This window comes from Chanos chanos, chromosome 9 (genome assembly GCF_902362185.1).
Source record: "Chanos chanos chromosome 9, fChaCha1.1, whole genome shotgun sequence".
Lineage (NCBI taxonomy): Eukaryota > Metazoa > Chordata > Actinopteri > Gonorynchiformes > Chanidae > Chanos > Chanos chanos.
In genome coordinates, this window is record NC_044503.1 from 4,849,454 (window position 1) to 4,873,707 (window position 24,254).

The following is a 24,254-nucleotide window of genomic DNA, read 5'->3' on the forward strand; positions in this document are numbered from 1 at the left end:
TTGGAAAACAAAATGGAAATCAAAATAGAAGAATCCCCTCTGGTCTTCTCTTCTCTCTCCCTCTCTCCCTCCCTCCCTCTCCCTCTCTCTCTCTCTCTCTCTCTCTCTCTTACTCTTTCTCTCTGAAGCTCTTTTGCCCTTTGCACCTGTGAGAGATGACAGCATGAAAACCCTTGGCGGCAAGTTAACTGTTAATCTGCAGAGACGGGAGGCAGGATGGTGCAGGAAGTGTCCTGCTGCCTTTATATGGCAGTTTCCTGTAGCTTCTTTCTGAACTCATCTATCAAAGGCATCCGCTCAAATAAAAAGTTGAAATGTTGATCACAGATCATCATATTGAACCAGATCCTCAACCAAAAGGAGTACTTACCTTTTCATTAATGTTTTTTAGATCAGTGTGAGGGTTTAGGGAAGGTTACATTTCTGTTTTCTTCCATGACTCAGTAGTAACGCTTACACAAAGTTATGGTTCCTGGTCGTTTCAAAATTTAAAAAAAAAAAAAAAAAAAAAAAAAATCACTCTACACATCAAATTACTGCATATTGTTCAAAGGTGACTTAATGGGAATACAGCTTTTTAATGTCTTAATTTCCATGATCTACAAATGGCTTGTTGTTCTTGTTACATACATACTGTCAGGTGTAAAATGCAGGTATGAGTATTATTTGGGCTGGAGGTCCTTTATATTTCGCCGGAGACTTAGAAAAGTACTTTGGAGAATACTGGAGCTCTGTCTTTCGCCGTGATCATTTTCTATACCTCTGCCTCGTAATATTCAGTAGCCTATCGCTAGTGTAAAAGACGAGAGAATATTTATGTGTGCATTGTCAATGAGTGTGCTTTAGATGTATAGTGTAATGAATTTCTATATGAACTTAATAGATTGCTGATATTCAAGAAAGCGTTTATTCATATAATTTCCTTGAGGATGCGTACGTGTAACACTTTGGTTGACTCTGCATTGTGCCAAAGAACAACAGTACCAAACAATATTGCAGAGTCTGGGGGAACACGACCCCAGGTGGATTTTGCTGCTATCGACATGATTTAGCGAACACTTCCAAGTTCACAGTGGTCTAATCATCAGCTTATCAGAAATCCTACGTTAAATAAATAAGTAAGCGGTTAAGTTCTGATGAATACGTGGAAATAAAGAGAAGATTAATCTTAGCTATTTGTCCGTGGTTCCCTCACATCCCCATTGTGATGTTATAACAGTGAATGAATTCCAGAACCGACATTACGCGTTCGAGTCTACAACTAATTTCCGTGACTGAAAGGTTCGGTTAGATAAAGTGCGTCGGATAGTGGGAGACAAAGCGACAATAAGGTATAGGTTCCTTTTCGAAAATATATAGCATTATGTCTCCGTTTTCTCTCCCTCTCTCTCTCTCTCTCTCTCTCTCTTTCCTTTATATTATTCGTTTACAGAAGAATAATTAAATGACAATTATAATGTAAGTTACGTCTGTGCTATTTGCGTTCTCCAACCCTTAAAGCAGATGAGGAGCTTTGAATCGAGCACGAAACCTCCGGCATTATCTGGAGTTGGAGTCTGTGGAGCCAGTCTAGGAGCTGAAATGGTGATTTTGTTTCCCCCCTGACATAACTTATAATATGCCTTGATATACACAGTCTGGTGAAAGTTATTTAAAATTTAAAGCTGTCAGCATGCACTTGTACATGGGTTTAATCAAAATAATGAGGGTCTTTGGGGTTGCGTGTCAGAGAGTGTTTTCGGGGCAGGGGTCAAGACTTTCGATTAGACAATGGCAAGCGGAGCATCAGTATCACTAATTCTGACAATTCTGTCGATCATTCACTGATCCAGCAGCACTCTTCCTAAGTTGAACCTGCATCAGCACCGTAGTGGGTGTGTTCATGAGGAAACTGTTGAGAAAAGCGCCCCTGCAAACAGAAAGGTAGTTGAGAGTTCCGTCATTAAACCAAGTTAAAGGAGATCAGCATAGTAGACGCATTTGGTAATGGTCTGTTACCATGACGATATATTCAAAGGACTATTCTCTGCAGTGCCCACTTGTCTAGGCTACGCCTTTTTGAAGTACAGAATGGATTCTTTCTTTTCATAAATAGTCCCGAAGTTGATGAAATTGTTTTAAATGTTCAAACACCCCCCCCCCCCCCCCCCCCCCCCCGCCCTTCTCCCTCCAAGCCCATTTGGGAGAAAAAAAACTCACTGCAGTGCATTGAGGGCAGTTTGTTGATAAGTAAGTGCCATTTTCCTTTTCTACATTAGAACTGGAGCACACAGGCCGGATGTCAAATGAACCAAACCATGCAAGGTGCAAAAAAAGAGTCCAGCACGGAGAGGAACAATAAGAGGGTAAAGAAAAAAAAAAAAAAGACCGGGTTAACTGCATAGCAAAATAACGCTTTGAACAAGTCCTTGTTGCTTCCCCCTTTTTTTCCTCAAACTGAACTATTTTTGTGAACGACTTACCTCATTCTGTGTTTAAACATGAACATTTCATCCTGCCTAGACAAAAGCCTTGCTGGAGAGATTTGAAGACCAGCAGAGGGAGCTAAAGAACATCAGGAGATGTCTACATGATTTAGCCGCTTTCAATAAACAGTGCACAAAAGAACATAAGCGTCTTGAACGGATGCTGGAAGCCAAATTTTCGGGTAAAACAATTGTTAATGAGAATATCCGATTTTCTAAGTCCTACTTGCTTAATAAGGGAGAGAACATTTTTATTTAGATAAAGTTTTATTTAGGTAAAATGATGTAAAATTAAGTTATAATTATGAATTACAGGGAAAAGGCCTGACAAGCTCCCAGAACTCCCAGAAGTCCATGGACAGGGCTGTCGTGGAGGCCTCTCAACTGAACTCAGAAAAGGATCTGACAGGAGGACAAAGCAAACAGACCAGGTGTGAAATTTATCAGTCGTGTGCCAAGAATGCTGAAACTGTCTCATAGATATGTCTCTACTCATTTATTCATTTAATGGCCACCATTGCACACATATAGAGACAAATTTAACTATCTGTCTATCCATCTGTCTATCTGCCTGCCTGTCTGTCTGTCTAGCTATCTAAATAGATGGATAGATAGATGTGTGTGTGTGTGTGTGTGTGTGTGTGTGTGTGTGTGTGTGTGTGTGTGTGGATATGGGTTACCTGATACTTCCAAAATTCAGTACATGACATGCAGTTTTCTGGTTTGTTCGCCATAGACCTTGCCCAAGACCATAAAGACGCAAAGTTACAGTCGTAATGCAAACCCTAAACCCGTCAAAGCTCACAGTAAGCCAGCTGCCAGGGTGGAAGTGCCTGTTCTCTGTGCTCCAAAAGGGCTGAGGAGTGTTCGGAATCCTACCACTGCTACTAATGTTGGGAAACTGCATGTTATTAGACCATCAGCAATGAGCAAGAGACTGAAACAGCAGGAGTCTGAGAAGAATATTGCTCAGGATTCACTCTCTACCTCTCTACCTCAGCTGCATAAAACAGAGCGTTCTGACCCCTCCGCTAAAACCACTGTAGTGGAAGGGTCAAGGACAGAAGCCAAAATGGCCCAGCTGAAGTTGATCATCACCAGGGCGGTACTAGATTATTTGGCCGCCGAGCCTTTCAAGCAGCAGCTGGTGATGTTACTTTGGAGTGAGATCAGACATGAGGAATCAAGCCCAGAAGCCAAGGTGCCAAGCGGCCAGCACGTCTGCAGTGCCACACTGGCTAGCGATGGGTTGCAGTGTGTCTCCCGGAGGTTGAATCCTTTTAAGCCCAGTCATGAGCCTACCTGTCTACTCCTAGGAGGACACAAGGACCAAGTCGCACTCAAAGTTCAGAGTGATAACCCATCTCAAGAGCATGGCGGCATCAGTGAGCCAGAGCTGAATGCACTGGTGGCGGCAACAGTCACCGCGGTCTTGCAAAAAGTCCAGGAACAAATCATTTTGAAGTTTCATGTGCATCGCAACGAAGGATTCCGGGTTCCCTCCGCAAAGGCAAGCCAGACTGCCTTAGATGTGGTATACAATGTCTTTGAACTAGTGCACGCTTCATTATTGGATGAATGTACATTAAAGTACAAGGACATTATTGAGAACAAAATGGTGGGGCAAGAGGACAAGCTCTCTAGAGCTGTTCCTGACATGGACTTTGGATCAGCAGCACCAGGAGCATTGAAGAAATCATTCCTGAGCCTCTTGGCAGCTCCTACAACTGAGACTATGGCCCGCAATGATGTAAACATTGTTTGTGACAGTATGTTCGACGGGAATCTAGTGTACGACCAAGGCCCCAAAGACTCAACCTCAACATCTGTCTTAACAGCTGAGAGCACCATGCACATGGAATCTGGATCATCCTACCTGATTAAACAAACTGTGCCTCTCAAGATTTCAGAGGGATCTATCTGTCAAGTCAAGCAGTTACCATCTCATGACCTTTCAACAGGCTCTGCTCATAATTTGGTGGAAGACAATCAATACAGCTCAGGAACTTCTGAAGCATGCACCTCTTCCAACAATGATCAACCACAAAACGAATATGTGAACATGAATGATTGCAACACTAATTCCCCCTCAGTAAAGGCTGCAGTCTATGCAGATGAGGCTGCTGCAGACCAAAAGGTGCTTCCTATCTGTTCTGATGTGGAGACGCTTGTGGACAGGGTCCTCAGAATCCAGCCTGCTTCCCCAGAACACCTGTTCCCGGTGTCTTCAATCTCTGAGGACAAGCCAAAGCTGATCATGACATCCAGTGTACTGACTGGACCTGAAAATGATTTGGCTGTGAAGAAAGAATGCACCTCAGAAGATCCCATAATCACCATGATCTACAGTCATGAACCAGGTAGGGACATCATCAGATATATACTAAATAATAATTTAATAATAATAGAACGATACGATAAAAAATAATACAATAAATTAGTTATATAATTAAAGAATTCTTTTATATAATAGACAGACTAAAGATTATACATCAGCCATCACTCCAAAAGTGTATAACGCATACCTTCCTAGTTAGGTTATTCCATCTCCTTATTGTGAAAATCTTTGTTAAAGGGACTGACTCAGGAGAAGCCCAGGCTAGGCCTGCAATCATAACCAAGGACTCTAAAATGATTCCGATCGAGTCTAAAGCAGATTCTGACATTTCGGAAGTGGATCCAAAAAACAAGCGAAGCAGTTCACGGATCTCTACGGCTGTAAAAGGGGAGGCCTTGGTGACAAAAGGTATGACCGAGAAGACCTACGATATTTCAGACCATCCGAGTGGATCCTGGGGCAAAAGATCTCTTGCGGCAAAAAGCCGCCCCAGCATGGATTCAGCCACTTACGAAGAAGCTCTGGACCTTCTGAACAACCTGGAATGCAAAAGTCTGATTGCTTTGACCGTTATAAACAAAGTAAAATGTTCCCTCTCGCTGAAAGATCTTAGAGCTGATGATCATCTAACCATGGAATCAACAGAGTTAACAGATATTCTGAGCAACTTTTCTCAAAAACTTAATGATTGGATGTCCAGGAAAGGTCTGGGTTCCTGTCTTGGGGAAAGAAGAGATTGCTTGATGTTCACTGACAAGTCTGATGTGCTTCTGCCTGAGATACAAACTGGACGTGTGCTTTCAAACCTTGAAACAACTGCACCCCAACTGGTAAATGATGTTGTTGGTGAGGTCAAGGAGCAAATAATGAAGAAATTCAAACAAGTTTCTTCAGAAACAGGTCTGTCTCAGAGAGACAGCCAGAGGGCCGCCAATGTGGTCTGCAGAATTTTGGATGACATGGTGGTCCAATCTCCAACAAGTATTTCCATTAGCATGCAGGAGGCAACTTGCCGCCCTGATGATTCTAATGTCGGGAGTCAGGATTCTGATCTTTTAACAGATGCACAAGAGCCACCTGCCTGTAGGTCTGAGATTAGACATCCAGGGTTTGGGATTTCTTCGGCTAGAATAGAGGCAATTGCTACTGGATTGGTAAAGGACCTTCCTGACAAACTGTGTGTCACAGGAGATGAAGAGCTACCACAAAATTCTAACAGGACAAGTGCTTTGATTATTCCGACTCCACCCCCTGGTTCTGCAGTGGTTGAGAATACAGGGGATACAGCAGAAGCCCAGGACATTGTTGGAAAGTTGGAGCACAGAACTGAAGCGGGAAGCATGCGGGAAGTCACTTGCCACCGTGATGCTTATAATGTTAACAGTCAGGATTCTGATCTTCTAACTGATGCGCAAGAACTGTATGCCTGTGGGTCTCAGATTAGACACCCAGGATTTAGGATTCCCTCAGCTAGACTCAAGGCAATTGCTACTGGTTTGGTAAAGGACCTTACTGACAAACTGTATGTGATGGGAGATGAAGAGCTATCACAAAATTCTAACAGGACAAGTGCTTTGATTGTGGATGTCAGCAGTTCTGGAAAAATTCCAACTCCATCCTCTGGTTCTGCAGTGCTGGATACTACAAGGGACACAGTAGAAGCCCAGAACAGCATTGGCCGGATGGAGCACAAGACTGAGGCAGGAAGAATGCAGGAGGTGACTTGCCACCCTAATGATTCCATTGTTAAAAGTCAAGATTCTGATCTTGTAACCAACGCACAACAGCTGCAAGCCTATGGGTCTGAAATTAGACACCCAGGGTTTAGGATTCCTTCAGCTAGACTCGAGGCAATTGCTACTGGTTTGGTAAAAGACCTTGCTGACAAACTGTGTGTCACAGGAGATGAAGAGCTATCACAAAATTCTGACAGGACAAGTGCTTTGACTGTGGATGCCAACAGTGCTGGAAAAATTCCGACTCCACCCCGTGGTTCTGCAGTGGTGGATACAACAAGGGATATGGTAAAAGCCCAGAACAGTGCTGGTGAGATGGAGCACAAGACTAAAGCAAGCGAATACCATCCAGGGACCTGGATATCTGTTGCAAAACTGGAGAGTATTGCAGCTAGCCTCACTGACTCAGCACTTTTTGCTTTCATTGACACAAACTCACCGCTGGCCTTTAACATTGAGGAGATTCCCACATGCAACGATCTTCATGCCTCGGAAACCGATTCAGAAGCGAACTACAGAAACCCAACGGCAGTGTCTACACTGATCCCGTCAAAACCAACGATTCCACATCAGAGGAGATCCAACAGGCCGTGGAAGTGGACATCCATATCCACAGTTCATCAGAAGCCCAGCGCTGAGCCAGATGTCAACAAGCCAAGCAGCCAAAGTGTTCACGCACCATCTTCAGCTCTGAGAGGGAGCTCTGTAGACCCCCAGTTCGCAGCACCACAGGAAAACAATTTGGACTCTCTCTTGCACCAGAGAAGTTCCGCGCAATGTTTGTGACTAGCACAGTGGTAACGCTGAGAATCTCCAACAATGCAGTGAGAATCAGGACACACAACCAAGAGGGTGACATGGCCAGTCCTGGTGTCCCCATCTCATACCTCATCGAGTACTCAGCAGTTTGATACATAAGACGCAACTAAATAAATATATTTACAGATATACATATCTAGACGTACATGGATATATAAAAACGGATCCAGTATCTTCAACCTCTTACACACCCACAGATACTGAAAAACACTATACCTGTCTTCACCCCTTCACAGACACACACACACAGACAGACAAAGTCCAAATGTTATCCTCCCAACCTCAAACTCAAACACCAAGAGTAAAAAATCAATCAGTCAATCAAAAACGTGGTGAAATGTCATTTATTCAGTTCATTACCTCTCATCCCAGTGAAGGCAGATACAAGGTGTGTCTTAAACAGTTAAGATTTTTAAAAAACAGCAGTTATTTTTTTTTCTTCTTAAACCAACAATGAACTAACCATGATCAGAAATTGAAGTCTTCTATATGTAGTACAGTGAAGGATTTTGATATTTTTTTTTTGTCAACTCTGGCATTTCTGAATTTGCAGGTCTCTTATTTCAAATCTCAGTCCCAAATAGACCAGTAGAGCTTAAGAAAGAGCAACAGACAATAGTATTTTGGTTTTGGACTTTCTCTCAGACACTTATAATAGGGACGTAGTCACCTTTAAAGATTTAATACAGGTTTAATGTGTCACTCCTCTGGTTCATACACCATTGAGTTTGAGATGCGACCAGAGGAATTCGTTTTGATTGATCACTTTATCACATCAAAGAACATATCAAACTATAAATCTGGAAGAAAAACACACACACACACACACACACATCAGCCAGTTAATGAGTTGATACTCAGACACCATAACGCATCAGTTTATTATTCCACGTAAATGTACAGCATCACAAATGATACATCAGAGACATTGTATATGTGTAATGGGATCCATACTGACAGTCCACATTGCACTTCTTTAAAAATAATGCTGCTGAACCTCTCAGAAGAAAAAAAACAAACAAACAAACAAACAAACAAAAAAACGATACATATATAAGAACAATTCGGAGAAGCACCATATGGGGGTCAAAAAGCTTATGGGAGAAAATTCTCTTTTACTGCGTGGCACTGGTTCACCCCTCAGTTCTCTCGTGCCTATCCTAAACATTTCTGAATTAATACCAAACATCTATAATATCTACTGCCTGGTAACAGTAATATTTACTTACTTACTGCCTCAAGAGACGGCGAAGGAACAATGTGATAAAAGACCTTACTGGCGAGAATTCCGAGATACACCGAAAATCTAAAAAGTTAACTCGAAATGGGGCTATGCATACCCAGCGTCTTGGCTGAATCACTTAAATGTTACTGACTCAACTCTTTAAATTTGTGCAAACTCAAATTTAACATGACTCGAGTTAGCAGCACGGCACCGAGGCTAAATAAATCTGAAGTTAACTCATTAGTTACAGTGTTTTTTATACCAAAGAGTATCAGTAGAGTGAATGGCACTGGCCCGTGATGGTTGACCTGTTCCAAGAGGAAAGATTGTTGTTTTTATATAACAGTTAATGAAATGCAAAAAAAAGAAAAAAAAATCAATACTACTCAAAGTCGATAATATGAAGTCATTTAACACTATTAAAATAGTTTATGAAATATAATTAGAAGTTTTCTTTCTCTTTTGAACTGATTAATAACCAGGCAATAGACTAAGTCCATTCTGTTGTTTGTTGTTTCCCCACATCCAAGGTCAAACTGCAAAGTCGTGACCTTGTAACATCTGTCCTTGTTTCATCTAAAAAGTGAAAAATACCTTAATCCTTTTAAAAAAAAAAAAAAAAAAAAAATTTATAAATTTAGCACCTACTTTTTTTTATTTTTCGGGACGGTCACACTTTTGATGTGATTGTCACAGTGTCGTCAAAACATTTTTTTCTATAAAATCACAAAAACTTTGAGTCTTTGAAGAAGAAAAACAAACAAACAAACAAACAAAAAAAACTTATCGTGAATACGCAGCCATCTCTGCAAGCTTATAACACAATATTCTTTTAGAAAACACATATAGCAATAAAACTGTAATGATTCTGGTGTGCTGTGACAAAGGTCTTCCCAACCGGTGGAGTGAAAAGCGCCAGTCAAAGCGGGAGATGGATACTGTGATGGAGGCATCGACTGTTGTGTCAGACTGGTATCGTCTTCATGGTTCTAAGAGTGTTGGGAAATTCCAAAGCCACTTGGCTTAGACACATCCAAGTCACCTGCAAAAGGAAGACACAATTTCATCAATGTAGCTTTAAAATGAAACAAATATTTCAGTATATTTCGGTATATAATATTTTAGTTCATGTTCTGACATAAGCACTTAAATTGGTAAGCATGCTACTCAATATCAGTATACTGTTTAAAATGTTTTTCAAAAGATATTTTTTTTTATCGCATGCATACTATGACATCGTACCAAACTGACAGACAGACAGACAGACAAACAAACAAACAAAACAGAAAACACGACATCAATCCAACACTTGCGTGTAAAACCTATGAAAGTCTTATTACCCAATCTTTCTAGGCCAAATGAATCACATTTAATTAGTAATGACTTCCTTTTTGTGTGTGTGTGTGTGTGTGTGTGTGTGTGTGTGTGCGCGCTCACACAACTACCTTTGCTATACGGCCTCCACATCATCATTGCAGTTGCCCTCCTCTTTCAAGGAGTCGCTCTCAGCCGTCGTCTCCTCCACATGCGCCAGCATGTCCGCCATGAGAGCCTCTTCCAATCTCCTCCTCACGTTATACACCAGCTCCTCCTGCTTCCTGCACCACCAACGAACCACACCCACACGCCACGCCCGTTAGGTTGGAGATGCACGCGAACAGCGGTAGCGTTCGCATCGGTTACGTTTAACATGCAGACTCGTGTGTGTTTGGAATTTTCCAAATTATTACAGTGACGATACAAATCATATACACCCCCCTTTATTCCAATGACAAAAAAACCTAAACAAGGTAGGAGCTCGTTCGGCAAATCCGAAAAGGGCATACTCGGAACATAACTCCGTTTAACAGTGACCATTTCAACATGGTTTTCAGAGCGTCTACTCCGGGATGAAACGTATGTATTGGCCAGAATCGTGCAGCGGGCCTGGCGCCGGCTTACGGACCTGATGTCCTCGTCGGTGACGATGAAAGCTTTGCAGAGAGGCTGCGCCGTGTTGAGCCACACCCCCGGGTTTTTTTCCACGGCGGCGGAGAGCTGGCCCGTGATCGGCGCGGCGCTGGTGTGTAGAGCGCTGGCTATGGCCGACAGCAGAGTCTTGTCCGTGCATCCGGGACCAACTCCTAAAAGCCGAACAAAGAGAGACCTTCGCGTTCAAAACGTTCGCTGCTCAACTGCAGAAGCGTCTTTCATCTCTTCCGTCTGCCGAGCTACAGCTTCAGAGCTTTCTTTAAGCAGGATTATTATTAATATAATGGAGGAAAAGCCTTACTGTACTTGAAAACAGGTAAGTAATACACTTTTTTATACAGCTGTGAGACAGGCCCCTCTTACCATATCATAAAAACCATATCATGGTTTTTACATGAGGACTAGTATGCAAGTATATGTAAGGCTATGTGTTTTTGAACGGTAACTTAAAGAAATAAGGCTAGTATTTAAATTCGACACCGCGGCTAAATAGCTCTTCCTTACCTTGTAGGCCTTTTGGCAGATCCATTGTTTTTACAAGTTCCTCAGCAATGTCAAACGCATTTAGACCGCTAAGTTTCTTCTCCCAAAACAGCTGTTGAGAAAAATACTACATTCATTCAATATCTAGCCACCAAGCAGAATTCCACACACACTGAATAACAGCCCAATGAAAACATTATATCGCCACAGTCAACAGAATAACGTCAGAAGCCGTCTGAACTGACACGACACTGACAGATAGGACCAGTAAAGAAACGGAGGGGCGAGCTGTGGGTTGACCTGTCTGGGTTGGTCGATAGCCTTCTGAGGGTCCGTCTTGACCTTGTTGTTGGGGTGGTTGGTGACTTTTGTGACAGGTTGTTTGAAGATGGAGGCAGTCTGTCTGACGGGTAGGGAGGTGTTCAGGTCCGGTTTGCCCTATACCGTACAGACAGAGAGAGGGTTTCATTCAAACGCGGTCAAAACAACGTTTACAACGTGTAGCAGACGATCTTGTCCAAAAGGACTGGCTTCGCTGCTGGAGGCTAGACGACAGCTCTGAATCAACTTTAGGGGATTAAGTGCCTTGTTCAAGGTCACATCAGCAGTGAGCTGTCACAGTCAGATTAAAGCCACAACACTCTAATGACCATGTAGTTCCCTCACTGTCACCAATGTGATCCCCTCTCTGTTTTACCAAAATAAGTGTTTAGTTAAATACCATCACTGTCTCTTAATACAAAGGAGCTGGAATCACTTCGGTGACACAGCGTGTCTCTGTTTTTATCCCAATGTTCTCTACAGGTGTTTGGTAACACATGGCTTGGTATAGAGGGAGACAAGAACTGCTTTACACATGCATCATCATCATCATTCCAGAATCATCAGCCTAAAGTGTTCACACACAGAAACGCTACGTACAAATGGATTTTTCGCGTAAAATTGTTTTAGCACAGTGAGATGGGGTGATGTGTTGATTCTCGCCGAATGCATTTCAATTTTCACATGCTGGAGTATTTTGGATAATTCTCATGTGGTCAAATTGAATTAAAACGCTTGTGAGAGCTTGTGTGAAATGCGACAGGCGTTTTTTGTTCGATGAAACCAAACGTCTCACCTTATTCTGTGTGCTGTTGTCATAGCGTAGTCTCTGCCTGTTCTTATTCAGTTTGCTAATGAGCATCTTCCCTGTGCGGAAATCAAAGGAGCTGAGATCCATGGAGTTTCCAAGGTAACGGGCCAGCTGTGGCTTGCTCCGAAACTTCTTTCCAGACGGACTGGGGAGGAGAAGAACGGAGCAAGCTGTGAAGCTCTGCAAAATCTAAGCCATGATACACACACACACACACACACACATACTCACAGTGATGCATAAGCACACATGCACACACACACCTGGATGCACCTGTCTGCGTACAAACCCTCGTGAAAGCACACATCACACAAAGACACACAAATAAACACAAGCACAAAAATAAACACACACATATGGTGTAAGCTGTTGTAATGGTGAGTGGAAATTGAAACAGTAAGAGAAAGCATGCCATGACTTAGGCCCATTAAGCAAAACAACACTGGGCAAGCACCTCTGGTGAGCATGCTCACAACTGAGGCAATGAGCACGCGCAATAATGTTGTTTAGGGACCGACGCTAAACAAATTAATAATTAGTGAATACTTCGTAGAGATGTCACTTTATGAAAGTAAAGCTGTAAATAACTTCGGTCGTTAATTAAAAAGTATTTGTTGATGTCCAATTTAAAAAAAAAAATCTTTAAAATAGAAATTTTCGTTCTCTGCATATCTGCAAAGTCAATGGAATAATGGACCACATGGTTATATTTAAACAGGTTGTCTTCGGGAATCCCGGCACAAAGACACTTCAGTTGGGTGACGAATAAAGGCAATATTGTTTTCGATCGGATAAAGCAGCTGTCGGGTTCAACACAAGGCGGGCCTAGTAACTGATACGTAACAACCTGAACTGCAAGGGTGCCTGGTTAAACCCCTCCTCTACTCCGCGAGCTTTTCCCCCCAAACAAAGACTACTCATAAGCAGGCTGAAAAAGAAGTCCGTGTGTTGATATGGTTAAGTTAGTAGCCTTCGGTTCTGTCCATGTGATGCAAGGATGATTTCTCAGAACACACAGACACACGGTGTTATGAATACTTCGTGCTTGATGACAAACCATGCAAACTTATGGCAAACTTCTGTAGCTGTCAGCGCGGTAAAGCAGAGGCAAGCACGTGCCTGAGACTGATTGGCACCATAAAATGGAGTTAAATTAGTGTACATATATATAAAAAACAAACAATACGCTACCACAAACTAAACACGCGACCCGACTCCCCCCTCTCGCGCCTCTGATCCTTGCTTTCCTCCTCACTTCTGCTAAAAACAGAGATAGTCGATTCTGTTTTTTGTTTTTCCAACATTCATCTGAATAACAACTCAAAAGGGGGAAAAAACTTTACATTCATTCCCGCCACCGCTCCCAATAATCCCTCATTCCCGCTCCAAATGAACCCCCCCACCCCCTCATTCAGACAAGAGCTCTTGGAAGAGCGTCTTTGACAAAAAAGATCTCCCCCCCCTCTCTCTCAGTACCTAAAATAATAGACATCGCTTTTCCCCGCAGACAAACCCGACTTTCTGGTCACTTCTTCCCTTATCCAGCCCTTTGGGAGAGCCGAGCACTCCCACCTTTTCCTTTCCATGCCTCCCCGCGTCTTATCCTTGTATATGAAGACGACTTTCAAAGCCCTCTTCCTTGCTATTTATTGCGTGAAACTGAAAACACTTCAATGTATCAGACCGTTAAAAAATGTAGGCCCCAGTATCCCTCATCAAAAAGTACTACATTCCTCATCGACAGCACAATGCTGCTTTGTTGCTATGCAAATCATTCCGCCGTGACATGAGCCTCATCACCGCTTACTTGTCTCTGGAGGGCAGTGAAGGATACATCCGCTTGAAAGTATACAGTTACATTTACAGTGGGACTGTGCATTAAACCTACCTCAGTGTGCTGTTACACAAACTATTTTACCATTGGTTTCTCTGATGTGGACCGTAAAATTATCGCAATAGTAACGATTAAGATAACGATTTAAACAGGGAAAGGCAGGCTTTAAATCTCCCATTTGGACGCTGTTGATTAATTTTCTATGAACGCTGAAGTTACATAAAATGAATGTCAGATCTAGGATTTTCAGCGAGTTGATTCCAACATAGCGAACTGTGTCAGAATCGAATAAGACCCCATCGAATATTCGTCTATTAATATAACATTGAACGCAACTGTGCCAACCACATTAAACAGTATAGCGCCGTAGTTTCAGAATGACAAGAGAAATTGCAAGAGGATAATTCATTACAACCTCATTACAATGTTATATTAATTAACTGTAAGGCGAACCATCTCACTATCAATGTTAGCCTAGCTCATTGAGTAGCCTACATAATTGTCAGAGCTTCACTTGATAGCATACCTGTTACAGCTTATTATAAAGACGGAATAACCTGCCGAAAACTTTCATTTAACGAATGCTGTGTATCACGAACCATAAATCTATATAAATCTACAGACAATTCTCCAAAACATTATTCTGACATAGCTGTGTACCCGGTAACACAATTTGCTCGTGCGCCCGGTAGCTTTCAATGGGTTCTGAAATGATCGGTTACACATAAACACACACACTCACGCATACACACACAACTGATTTCCTCCTCTTTAAACGGCACGATGAGGATGCTAAAGCGAAGGTGTTAAAAGAATGACCTACTCATGGAATCGGGTATTTTTAGGTTTTCTACTCACTCGTTTTTCTCCATCTTGAGTTCTGTCACGGTTTCTCCGTTTTTGGTGAATGTTAAATCCCCTCTTCTATCCTCCACTTTCTGTCCCCTCCCCCCTTCCTATGAAACAAATGAAACACATTATCCGCGCATGCAGGGAAACGATGTCAGATTAGAACTGTTAATGAGAGACAAAGGCACTCTTCTCCAGGCAGATACGATGACTCGTGATGAAGAATAAACACTACCTTTTTTGTTTTGCTTTTCAGTTAGAGATCATGCACTCTATTTAAACTAACCAATTCTTCGCCACTTAATCTCAAGGCTTAGTTGCGCTGTACACAACATTCACAGTTTAGGGGGAGGGGGGAGTAATAAGTTTTGCAAGCTTTATTTTCACTGTGAAAAGACATTCGAACAGTTTAAAACGGATTTTTTTTCTTAAAATTCATAATCCTCATTTCATTCATAATAGCACTGTTTTGCTGAGAGCACAACGTCCATCTCATAGTTTTGTTCTACAATTCACCCTTCTCCCAGAAAGTCCTCAGGTTTTCCTATCCGATTTGATTAACTCCCACTCCCCAAAAAGCCACACATAGAATGCATAGGAAGCATTGATGGCTGAGTGATGGGTCATTCATCTGCTCTCTCAGGTGGGGCGAGATCGGGGCTCGCGGAACACCATGTGTTTAGCTGATCATGACTGCACTAATACACTGATTCGGTCCTGCAAGGCCTCAACTTCGGCGGCAGCTGAGAATAAACCTTTTCGTTAATTGTGCCTATAGTGTAAACTCTCGAAGGGACAGTAGACAACGCATGGGTGGTTCAGCTACCTCTGTCTCAACACACTCTCCCTAGTCGATATAATAACAGTAAGTGACAAAGAGTGCGTTATAATCCAGTTTTGTTGTGATTGTGATACTGATGGGTGCTCTCCAGTGGTAATCACATACGTTTGATCCTTCTCCAAAGATCACTGTAAGGATTATTTAGTCTATCAGTAATGTTCTCTATACATTAATCTTTCTCTGTGTTTGACACGTATTTGTAATTGTTGCATAAATGACGTCACCCGGAGACGTACACACATCTATAGATAAATGAACTCTTTATTCACATAAATAACAAAGGAACAGAACATCAAATACGACATCACGTTGTGTCCACTGTACAAGTTCAGATTCGTTTTCGTTGTGTCCGGTCACAGTGAACAGACCAAGCACTCCACCCGTTTCCATTTTCTGGCTGCGTTTCTGTTCAGGCAGGCACGGGGACAGAGAGAAAGACATGCAGGCAAGCAGGCGGATATGAAGACAGAAAGAGACAGTCATTAAGCACTTAGAGGAGACCGTCCTGGCATCTTAGACTTATAAAACAGTGCACAAGTTCGTAAATAGTCTTCCATATTAAATATAGCAAACAATAAGAGACCTCTACAATGTCCACACTTTGTTTCTAAGCAGTTTCCTGCAAGGTCCAAAATCTCAACAACGAAACACCTCATCTGATTTATCAATCGTTTTATGATCCGTTTAACTGACTGTGACAAGTCCATCGATGTCGGTCTACATCATATGCATATGTGACTTGGCACGTCTGACGAATGAAAAAAAAAGGGGCAAAGTGTACTAGCCTAACTTGACCCTGCAATCTCGTGCCATCTATGGCCTATCCATTGAAACTGCACCTGTGTGACAGAATCACTACCCGAGAGGAGGCAATCGCATTCTGTCAAGAGTTAAACTCACTTACAATGTTATGCCATAAAAGTGGCTAAATTATTCATCTCTCTTGAATTTGCCGCTAATGTAAGGCACATAGTCCAAGATCAGTCGCCAGTCTGTGAAGTGCACAAGTCCCACGCCAGCTACCGCGCCCCAGCCCACCAGTGTTGGAACCCTTGGCAGAAAGAAAAAGCACACACATTGTCATTATTTCCGCACTGATGGATCTTAAAATGTTACGTTCCTCATCACAAATGTACCATGATATGGTTCGCTGTGTGAAAACTAAGATAATTGTGAAGTGTCACGTCCGTTAGTAAACAAGTGTAACTGGTATATAGCACAAAAGGGAACTATGAAAACATAAGTATTGAATTTATTCTGCAAACCGATTTAGGGCCATTTTAAGATATTAGCAACAGAATGGCAGTTAAAATCGTTAGTGCAACACCCTCCACCTCAGTTCAAGATTTCTGTTAAGATGTCAAGTGGAGAAAAGGTTGTGATCATTTTGACAGTTGTTAACATTCTGACGGCTTGATCGTTTGAACCTGAGAGGCAGGTCTACTAACATTAGCTGATACACCTAAGTTAATGATCGGTGTTTGTCAGTTATGAAATTAATGATAATATTTACCGCTATTAATATGTATTTACAAACAGACTCGAATCTTGTTGACTCAAAAACGGCAGCTACACATTCCTGCAAAAGGACATGGCTATAACACTACTAAACTTTCAGAATAATCAATCGCATTACCTTAAAAGCATAAGATTCTTACTTAACCTACCACGTCCTGACGATGGCGACATATTTTGGTCCAATGAATTTGGAAAGTATCTTTTGCATTTTGTCTCTGACCTTCCAAACTAGTTACTCATGTATACGATTTTAAATGGCTTCCTCAGGACCCCGAGCTGTTTACGATCATGCCAGATAGAAAATTCTGGTAGTTTCCTGAAATGTACCTGTAACAAAGCGGTTGTTGCGAGAGGAAGCGATGGAGTCGTTCGCAATTATGTAAACACTCATAGATAGCAAAAAACATGCTCTGTTGTTGTTAAAATGTAGTTTATTTTTCATTCATTGACTGGGCTTCCTTATAACGATAAAAGGTTGGTGATGAATCCGTGTCAGTCGGAATTGCACCTTAAGACATCGATACGTAAAGTAAATCGAATGATTGTGTATACATTTTATTGGGGAACGTGTATTTGCGTGAATTTGTTCTCTTTCTGTCCATACGATCAGATTCACCTAACGTGACCTTAGTTGACACAGGCAAACATGCTCAGTGGCGCCACCTATTGGTTCGTTCAAAGCGACGTCTCAATAACGATCTTAACCTGACGGTAGGGGCACAAACGCGACAGTTGACGGTATTCTTCCTGCGGGTTCAATATTAAGGACAAGGTTACACGGATCATGTTTAAGTGTCACCCACCGTTTCAGCAAAACCTTTTCTTGCATGTGGCATCGCTAACTTTTTTCCACGTTTAAATGAACTCTACTGCAGATGACAAAGCTTGAGTAACGCAACTGGGCATGAGCAGTCTTTGCCTGTTTTTTCCCCCTACATAAACTAAAGATTTTTGTTTGCTTTGTTAAATTCTGACTACGTTGGGAAACACACATAACAATTACCAAACTATAATATTTTTTATTACAATGTTTTCATTTATTTGACTCATTTCTGTTTTAGGTAATACAAGATTCAAAGCCAGACATTGGAAAAAATGTATAATTCTGTTATTAAAAATGGCACATTTATTGCTACATTACAGTTATATACAAGACACTTCTCAATACCTACTTTATATATATATTTATAAAAACAAACCAAAACAAAAAGAAAAACAAACAAAAAAAGGACACATTTTGGAGGCACTCTGAAGACACTACAGCAGTGTTGTTCGTAATCCCTACTGCAAGTGTTGGATGGCAGGTTCTTCTTTTTTTTTTTTTTCTTTTTTTTAAACAGCGTGTGTCTGTACTTGGGGGGGGGGGGGGGGGCAGGACAGGGTTAAATGCATGCTAGCATCACAATGAACTTGCAGTCATTCTCTCTCACACACACACGCACACACAGAGAAACTGACATTCAGAGAGAATGTTTCATTATAAAAATGAGACACTTCCACTTCTTCATGGACATTTTTTTCTGCCTTAAAAAAAAAAAAAAAAGCCAAAAAGAAAAAAAAAAAGTCCTTGAATGAAGCCTTTTAAACACATATGCAGACTCTCTCACTCTCACGAAAATGTCAATTAGTCAGTCCATCCACCAGCAACATCTTTCAAGAAAAGGAAAAAAAAAAAACAAAAACAAAAACCTAATCAGCAGACTTTTAAAGTAAATATTTCAACATATTTTCATATTTAAACACACAGCAGGGTGGAAACAGACTTTAAATATTGGCAGAGGATGAATCACCTGCTGTCAATGTCACAAACACTCTTTCCAGTATGAATTTGCAAATGGGGGAAGGGGTGGGGGGGGTGTCAGGGATGACAGAACACAGAACTGATTTAGAAATAGACTCATCCTATACCCCAGTAGTGTCAAGAGGCAGACAGGTAACTAAGGACTGAATGGAAAAAGTGGAAAAAAACAAAAACACAAACACACACAAAATGATTCTTACACTTAATAAGCTGTTCCCCATAGCATTAACTGAGGGGCAGTACAAACCCAGTCCAATTAAAAAAAAAGATTAACAAGAGACCTAAACAAACTGTAAATGTTTAATTACATACACTGAAGACGCCCATGACTCCGCTGAGAGGCGAAACAGCTGTTAAAAATAAGCTTTTCCTGATCTAAGCAATACATGTTGTTTAATGCATTGGGAAAAAAAAAGAAAGAAAGAAAAAAAAAAATCATTCAGGCACTGATAAGGCAACACTCTCAGAATATGACAGTCTTGAGAATGCAAAGGCCACAATTTTAATCTTTCAAAAGTCGTATCTTATACCCCTCCTTAAAAAAAAAAAAAAAAAAAAAAAACTCCAAGAGACCATCAGAAATCAATTACATCTCCCCCTACTGGTGAAATGTTGATACTTCATATCTGTGCTGGGTCTTGTTCCATAAGAATTAACACTGTATCCAATGTTACTGTATTTGTCCACAAAAAACATGGACCCTAGCCAATCCAAACCATATATTGGCAGCTTAAACCATGTTCAAACTGAAGCAGAGTCAAAAATGAAGTTACAACAACGTAACTGGACCAGAAATGAACAGGGAAGTTGATCTATACTCAAAAGGTACATTCAAAACCAGTTGGGTATTGGCAGTTAGTGTGTAGAAAGTTCAGTCCTGTTGTCAAGCTTAAATTTATAAACACCGCCATCCAATTAAAACATTGCAATCTAACATAAATTGTGTTACAGGCAGTTGTTTATTTATCAATCAATTTGATTATAAAAAGGAAAACAAAAGACTTGGTAACTGAAATGTTTCAAAAATCTATAATTTTTCGACAAAATGAATACCCTCAAACATCTGTTGAGATGCCCATGCTTTAGATAAATCCTTTCGGTTCGTTCATTATTAACCAACCAAAATGTCAAAACATGAACATTTTCACAATATTTTCTTTTGAAATGACATGTTACTTGACAGTTAACTGTTTCACAAGTTGAAACACTGATGGTAAAACAGTAAGTGACCTTAGGAAAAAAAAAAAAAATGTAATTCATTTTATTGTATGCATTTCTTCTCTCTAACATCCACTATATATTCTAAAACTTCAAACTAATAAGAATTTTGACTTTTTTTTTTTAATTAAAAAAATCTACATTGTATAGACTAACAAAAATATATATATTTATATATATATATATATATATTTATATATATTTCAAATTTTGATCAAGTTGAAATGACATCCATAGCTTTACAAATGCATTCTGGGCAGGCTGATGAATGAGATTTCTGACACTCGAAAAGATTTTTTCCCCAAGCATAAGGACGAACACACACACACGTCCTGACAATCTTTCGTTTTGTTTGTTTTTTTTCTCTCCAGACTCTTCAAAAAACATTCAGATATGAAACTGGTTGTGATGCGTCAACATGCTCTCCATCCGTTAAGCATGCGGTGATATGGGGTGAAGAGAAATTCATTTAGGGTTTTTTTTGTTTTGTTTTGTTTTTGTTTTTGGGGGTACCTGTCCTCAAACTCAACATCTATATAAAATCCCGATGGGAGGATTTATAAAGCCTATGCTTAGATCGCTATGGCAACATACAGAGGGGAGGGGTGACGGGCAACTGTACCCACACACTGTCCTGTGTTCAGGGGCAGAGCATACCCTAGACCCAGAGATGATGAAATGGGTGGGTGGGGGTGTGTGTGTGTGTGTGTGTGTGTGGGATATCATAAGAACTATACTCAGCGTTGGCCAGCAGACGTGGGGGGTAAGAGATGAAGAGGAGAAAATGGAAAAGGGGGGAGGTGTAGGCTCACACCATTTCCTCTGGTCAGCGGAGAGATGTAGTCTTACATTCCGACAGCAGTCAGTTACATGAAGCTTACAAAAACACACACACGCACTTTCTTACGTTTCTGAATGGGAAGAACTGCTTTGGGAAGGGGAGGGAAAAGAGGGGAAAAAAAAAAAAAAAAAGTTCTTCGCTCTATAATCGACGGTCAGCGTGACGCTTAATTTCGGCGAAAATCAGTCTCTCTTACCCCTGAGCTCTTGATTCTCCCGTCATGGAGAAATGGAGCCAGCTTCGACTTCAAACACATTTCTCCACAACAATAACAACAACAACAACAACAACATCAACAACAACACACACAAATCCCACACAGCATGGTTTTGCTTCCATGACGCATACATAAGACTGTTTGTACCTTTTCATGTAGGGAATGACAAACTACATTATCCAAAAAAAAAAAAAAAAAAAAAGAAAGAAAAATTCTCCTCATACAGAAGCAACTTCCAAACAAATTTGTTCCACACGAGTGAGCCGTCTGCTTCAGCGTCTTTGTATAAAAACACAAGTAGGCACGAATCCTTTGATTAAACCTAGACTTCTGATAGGGTCTGTCTCTCTTGCGCATCGCTTGGCAGTATAGAGAAAGACAAAAAAAAGGAAGAGAGAAAGACAAACAGAAGTCTGTAGTGGGATCTAGGAGTATAAAACAAAGGAGAGGACAGTGATGATAGAAGCACTGTTGCCTGGACACCCGGGAGCCCCCCCCAAAAAAAAAGACAAAAAAAAAAAGGGGGGAACATCCATTGAGTTTCATTCAAATTCGCTCGGATTTCAAGCTCCCAGGGCAGCGGTTCCTCCCTCACAATGTCTCTTCCTTCAATGTCTGTATGCCCAGGTGTGGTTCAAGCTCAACTCTTCAAGAGTTCCATCAAGTTATGGAAGCCAAAAAAGAAAATGTTAAGGAACTTCAAAAAAAAAAAAAAAAAAAAAAGAAGAGAGAGAAAGAGTTCTTCACATTTACGCTGGTGTTTATGGTCAAGACTGTGGCTGATAAGAGTTGGCTGAGTCACTTTTGGCAGGGTGCGTGTGTGTGTGTGTGTGTGCACGCGTATGTATGTTTGTTTGCGTGCGTGTGTGTGTGTGTACATTTACGTTTCATTGAAGCACATTTACACCAGTTCACGCGTGTACACACGTAAATACCCACATATGCGCGCGCGCACACACGCACACACACACAGACACACTAACACACACACACACACACACACACACACACGCAGCCAGGTGAATGATGGAAGTGGAGATGAAGGCCACATCTTTCCGATAACTCCGCTGGAAAACTCCATTGGACCTGCGAGAAGAAAAGCCACCACATGACTGCTTAGCATTCCGTCGTCGCGGGCGGACTTAGCGTCCAGAATATTTTTCTTTCATACACATCACACGGCCGCTGTCTATCTGAGGGTGAACAGCGTGTCTCTGACCTGTCATGTGGGCACAGAGAGCCTGTGTGGGGCGGAGTCTTACCTGGTTAGGACATGTGTGTGACGGGGTTGTGTCCGTCTCCACCCAGGGAAGGATGTGAGCCCGACAACTGCATCTGAGACTCTCCAACACCTGAGACCTTCTCCTCCTCTCTGCGCTTCAGACACGCGGCTTTGGGGTTCAGGTTGCGTTCTGAACACAGAGTGGGGGGGGGATAAAACGGATATCAGAGTAAATCTGTTGAAGCAGTTCACCTGGGGAGAGTTTGTTCTTCAGTGTTGTCTGAGTGTGTGTGTGTGTGTGTGTGTACCTCTGACTTCTTGTTCCAGGTTGAGGATGACTTTTACAGCCTGCTGAAGGATATGTAGTTTGGTTTGTGTTTGTGTGTGTGAGTGTGTACCTCTGACTTATTCCAGGTTGAGGATGATGCTTACAGCCTGCTGAAGGATATGTAGTTTGTGTGTGTGTGTGTGTGTGTGTGTGTGTGCGCGTGCGTGTGTACCTCTGACTTGTTGTTCCAGGTTGAGGATGACGTTGACGGCCTGGTGAAGGATGAGTAGTTTGTGTGTGTGTGTGTGTGCGTGCGTACCTCTGACTTGCTGTTCCAGGTTGAGGATGACGTTGACGGCCTGGTGAAGGATGAGTAGTTTGTGTGTGTGTGTGTGTGTGTGTGTGTGTGTGTGTACCTCTGACTTGCTGTTCCAGGTTGAGGATGACGTTGACGGCCTGGTGAAGGATGAGTAGTTTGGTCTGGGGTTTGTCGTTGCTCAGGTGCAGCTGACACATACGGCCCAGCTCCTTAAAGGCTTCGTTAATGTCTCGCACGCGGAGCCTCTCCCTCGCGTTGTTCGCCACGCGCCGCTCTCGCTCTCGCTCCATCTTCACCTCCGCCGGCAGATCCTCGTCATCCTCCACGTCCTGACTGCGGCGGACGAAAAAGGGAGAATTGAACAAAAAGGAATAAAACAAAGGAACGAACTGAATTACAGAATGTACGATGAAGGGGTGTCCCCCCCCCCCCGGGTAAACGTTCAACGTCAGCTATAAACGATGCACTGGTAAAGGTCAGTCAGCTTTTCATTCTCACAGACACCAGTGGCACCTATGGAGTCTGTGTGTGTGTCCCACAAATGCATTTGTACATAAACAGATATATATACATATATTATATATGTTTTACATATGTAAGTGTTTACTGTGATAAACAATTAAGGCAAATCTGACAACCTCCCCTGTGACTGCAAATGACGATATAAGAGCTATAAGAGCAAGTGTGGTTAACGACCATTCCTATACTTAATATGAATTATTAAAAAAACAAACTGGATAGGTAGGGGAAAAAATGTATATTACGGCTGTTGTAAGACATGGCAGAAAACACGTGACAGCTGAGTTTATCCCACTTATTAAACTTTTTTTTTTTTTTTTTTTTTAAATCAGAACCACATAAGTGCTTCTCCCCAAATTGATTGTGTGTGTGTGTGTGGTGATTTTGAGCAGTGAGGGACAGTGAAATGCTGTCCCTGGACCTGAAAGCTCTTTTCTTTCATGGATAGACTTACTCATCTGCCTGGTCTGCAACACTTGACTGTGTGCGTGTGTGTGTACATGTTTGTGTGTGTGTATATATCCATACAGTGTTGTCAGACAGTGAGGGACAGTAGGTCAGCAGGGTTTGTGTGTGTGTCTATATATTTGTGTACATGTATGTGTATATGTAGTATTGTCAGACAGTGAGGGACAGTA

At 41.7% G+C, this 24,254-nt stretch overlaps 3 protein-coding genes across 4 annotated transcripts in view; all 3 read right to left on the reverse strand.

Moving 5' to 3' along the window:
• Nucleotides 1-9,472: 9,472 nt before the first annotated feature.
• Nucleotides 9,473-14,913, reverse strand: mbd3b (methyl-CpG binding domain protein 3b). Its single transcript, XM_030784590.1, has 7 exons — nucleotides 14,862-14,913; nucleotides 12,155-12,314; nucleotides 11,338-11,475; nucleotides 11,059-11,149; nucleotides 10,529-10,706; nucleotides 10,029-10,181; nucleotides 9,473-9,625 (listed from the first exon to the last, which is right to left on the reverse strand). Exons 1-6 carry the CDS (start codon nucleotides 14,873-14,875, stop codon nucleotides 10,034-10,036), a joined length of 729 nt encoding a protein of 242 aa, XP_030640450.1. The 5' UTR covers nucleotides 14,876-14,913; the 3' UTR covers nucleotides 9,473-9,625; nucleotides 10,029-10,033.
• A 1,023-nt stretch (nucleotides 14,914-15,936) lies between these two features.
• On the reverse strand, nucleotides 15,937-17,457 carry LOC115820951 (cytochrome b-c1 complex subunit 10-like). Its single transcript, XM_030784675.1, has 3 exons — nucleotides 17,361-17,457; nucleotides 16,598-16,744; nucleotides 15,937-16,098 (listed from the first exon to the last, which is right to left on the reverse strand). The coding sequence occupies exons 1-2, from the start codon at nucleotides 17,417-17,419 to the stop codon at nucleotides 16,624-16,626; spliced, it is 180 nt and encodes a 59-aa protein (XP_030640535.1). The 5' UTR covers nucleotides 17,420-17,457; the 3' UTR covers nucleotides 15,937-16,098; nucleotides 16,598-16,623.
• A 4,835-nt stretch (nucleotides 17,458-22,292) lies between these two features.
• The window catches only part of tcf3b (transcription factor 3b), a 24,838-nt gene continuing 22,876 nt past the window's right edge, over nucleotides 22,293-24,254 (reverse strand). For both annotated transcript variants that reach the window (XM_030784019.1, XM_030784018.1), the window contains 3 exons: nucleotides 23,195-23,430; nucleotides 22,551-22,700; nucleotides 22,293-22,374 (listed from right to left, as the gene is read on the reverse strand). In XM_030784019.1, the coding sequence (XP_030639879.1) occupies nucleotides 22,555-22,700; nucleotides 23,195-23,430 (382 nt within the window). In that variant the 3' untranslated portion in view covers nucleotides 22,293-22,374; nucleotides 22,551-22,554. The remainder of the gene's footprint in view (nucleotides 22,375-22,550; nucleotides 22,701-23,194; nucleotides 23,431-24,254) is intronic.

Coding starts and splice junctions, on each gene's coding strand:
- mbd3b (XM_030784590.1), bottom strand. Junction 11,150..11,337: donor CTATCGACCAACCCAGACAG/GTCAACCCACAG, acceptor TTTTCTCAACAG/CTGTTTTGGGAGAAGAAACT. Junction 10,182..10,528: donor GTCACCGACGAGGACATCAG/GTCCGTAAGCCG, acceptor TTGGTGGTGCAG/GAAGCAGGAGGAGCTGGTGT.
- LOC115820951 (XM_030784675.1), bottom strand. CDS start 17,419: ATGCAAAAGATACTTTCCAAATTCATTGGACCAAAATATGTCGCCATC. Junction 16,745..17,360: donor GTCGCCATCGTCAGGACGTG/GTAGGTTAAGTA, acceptor CTTTCTGCCAAG/GGTTCCAACACTGGTGGGCT.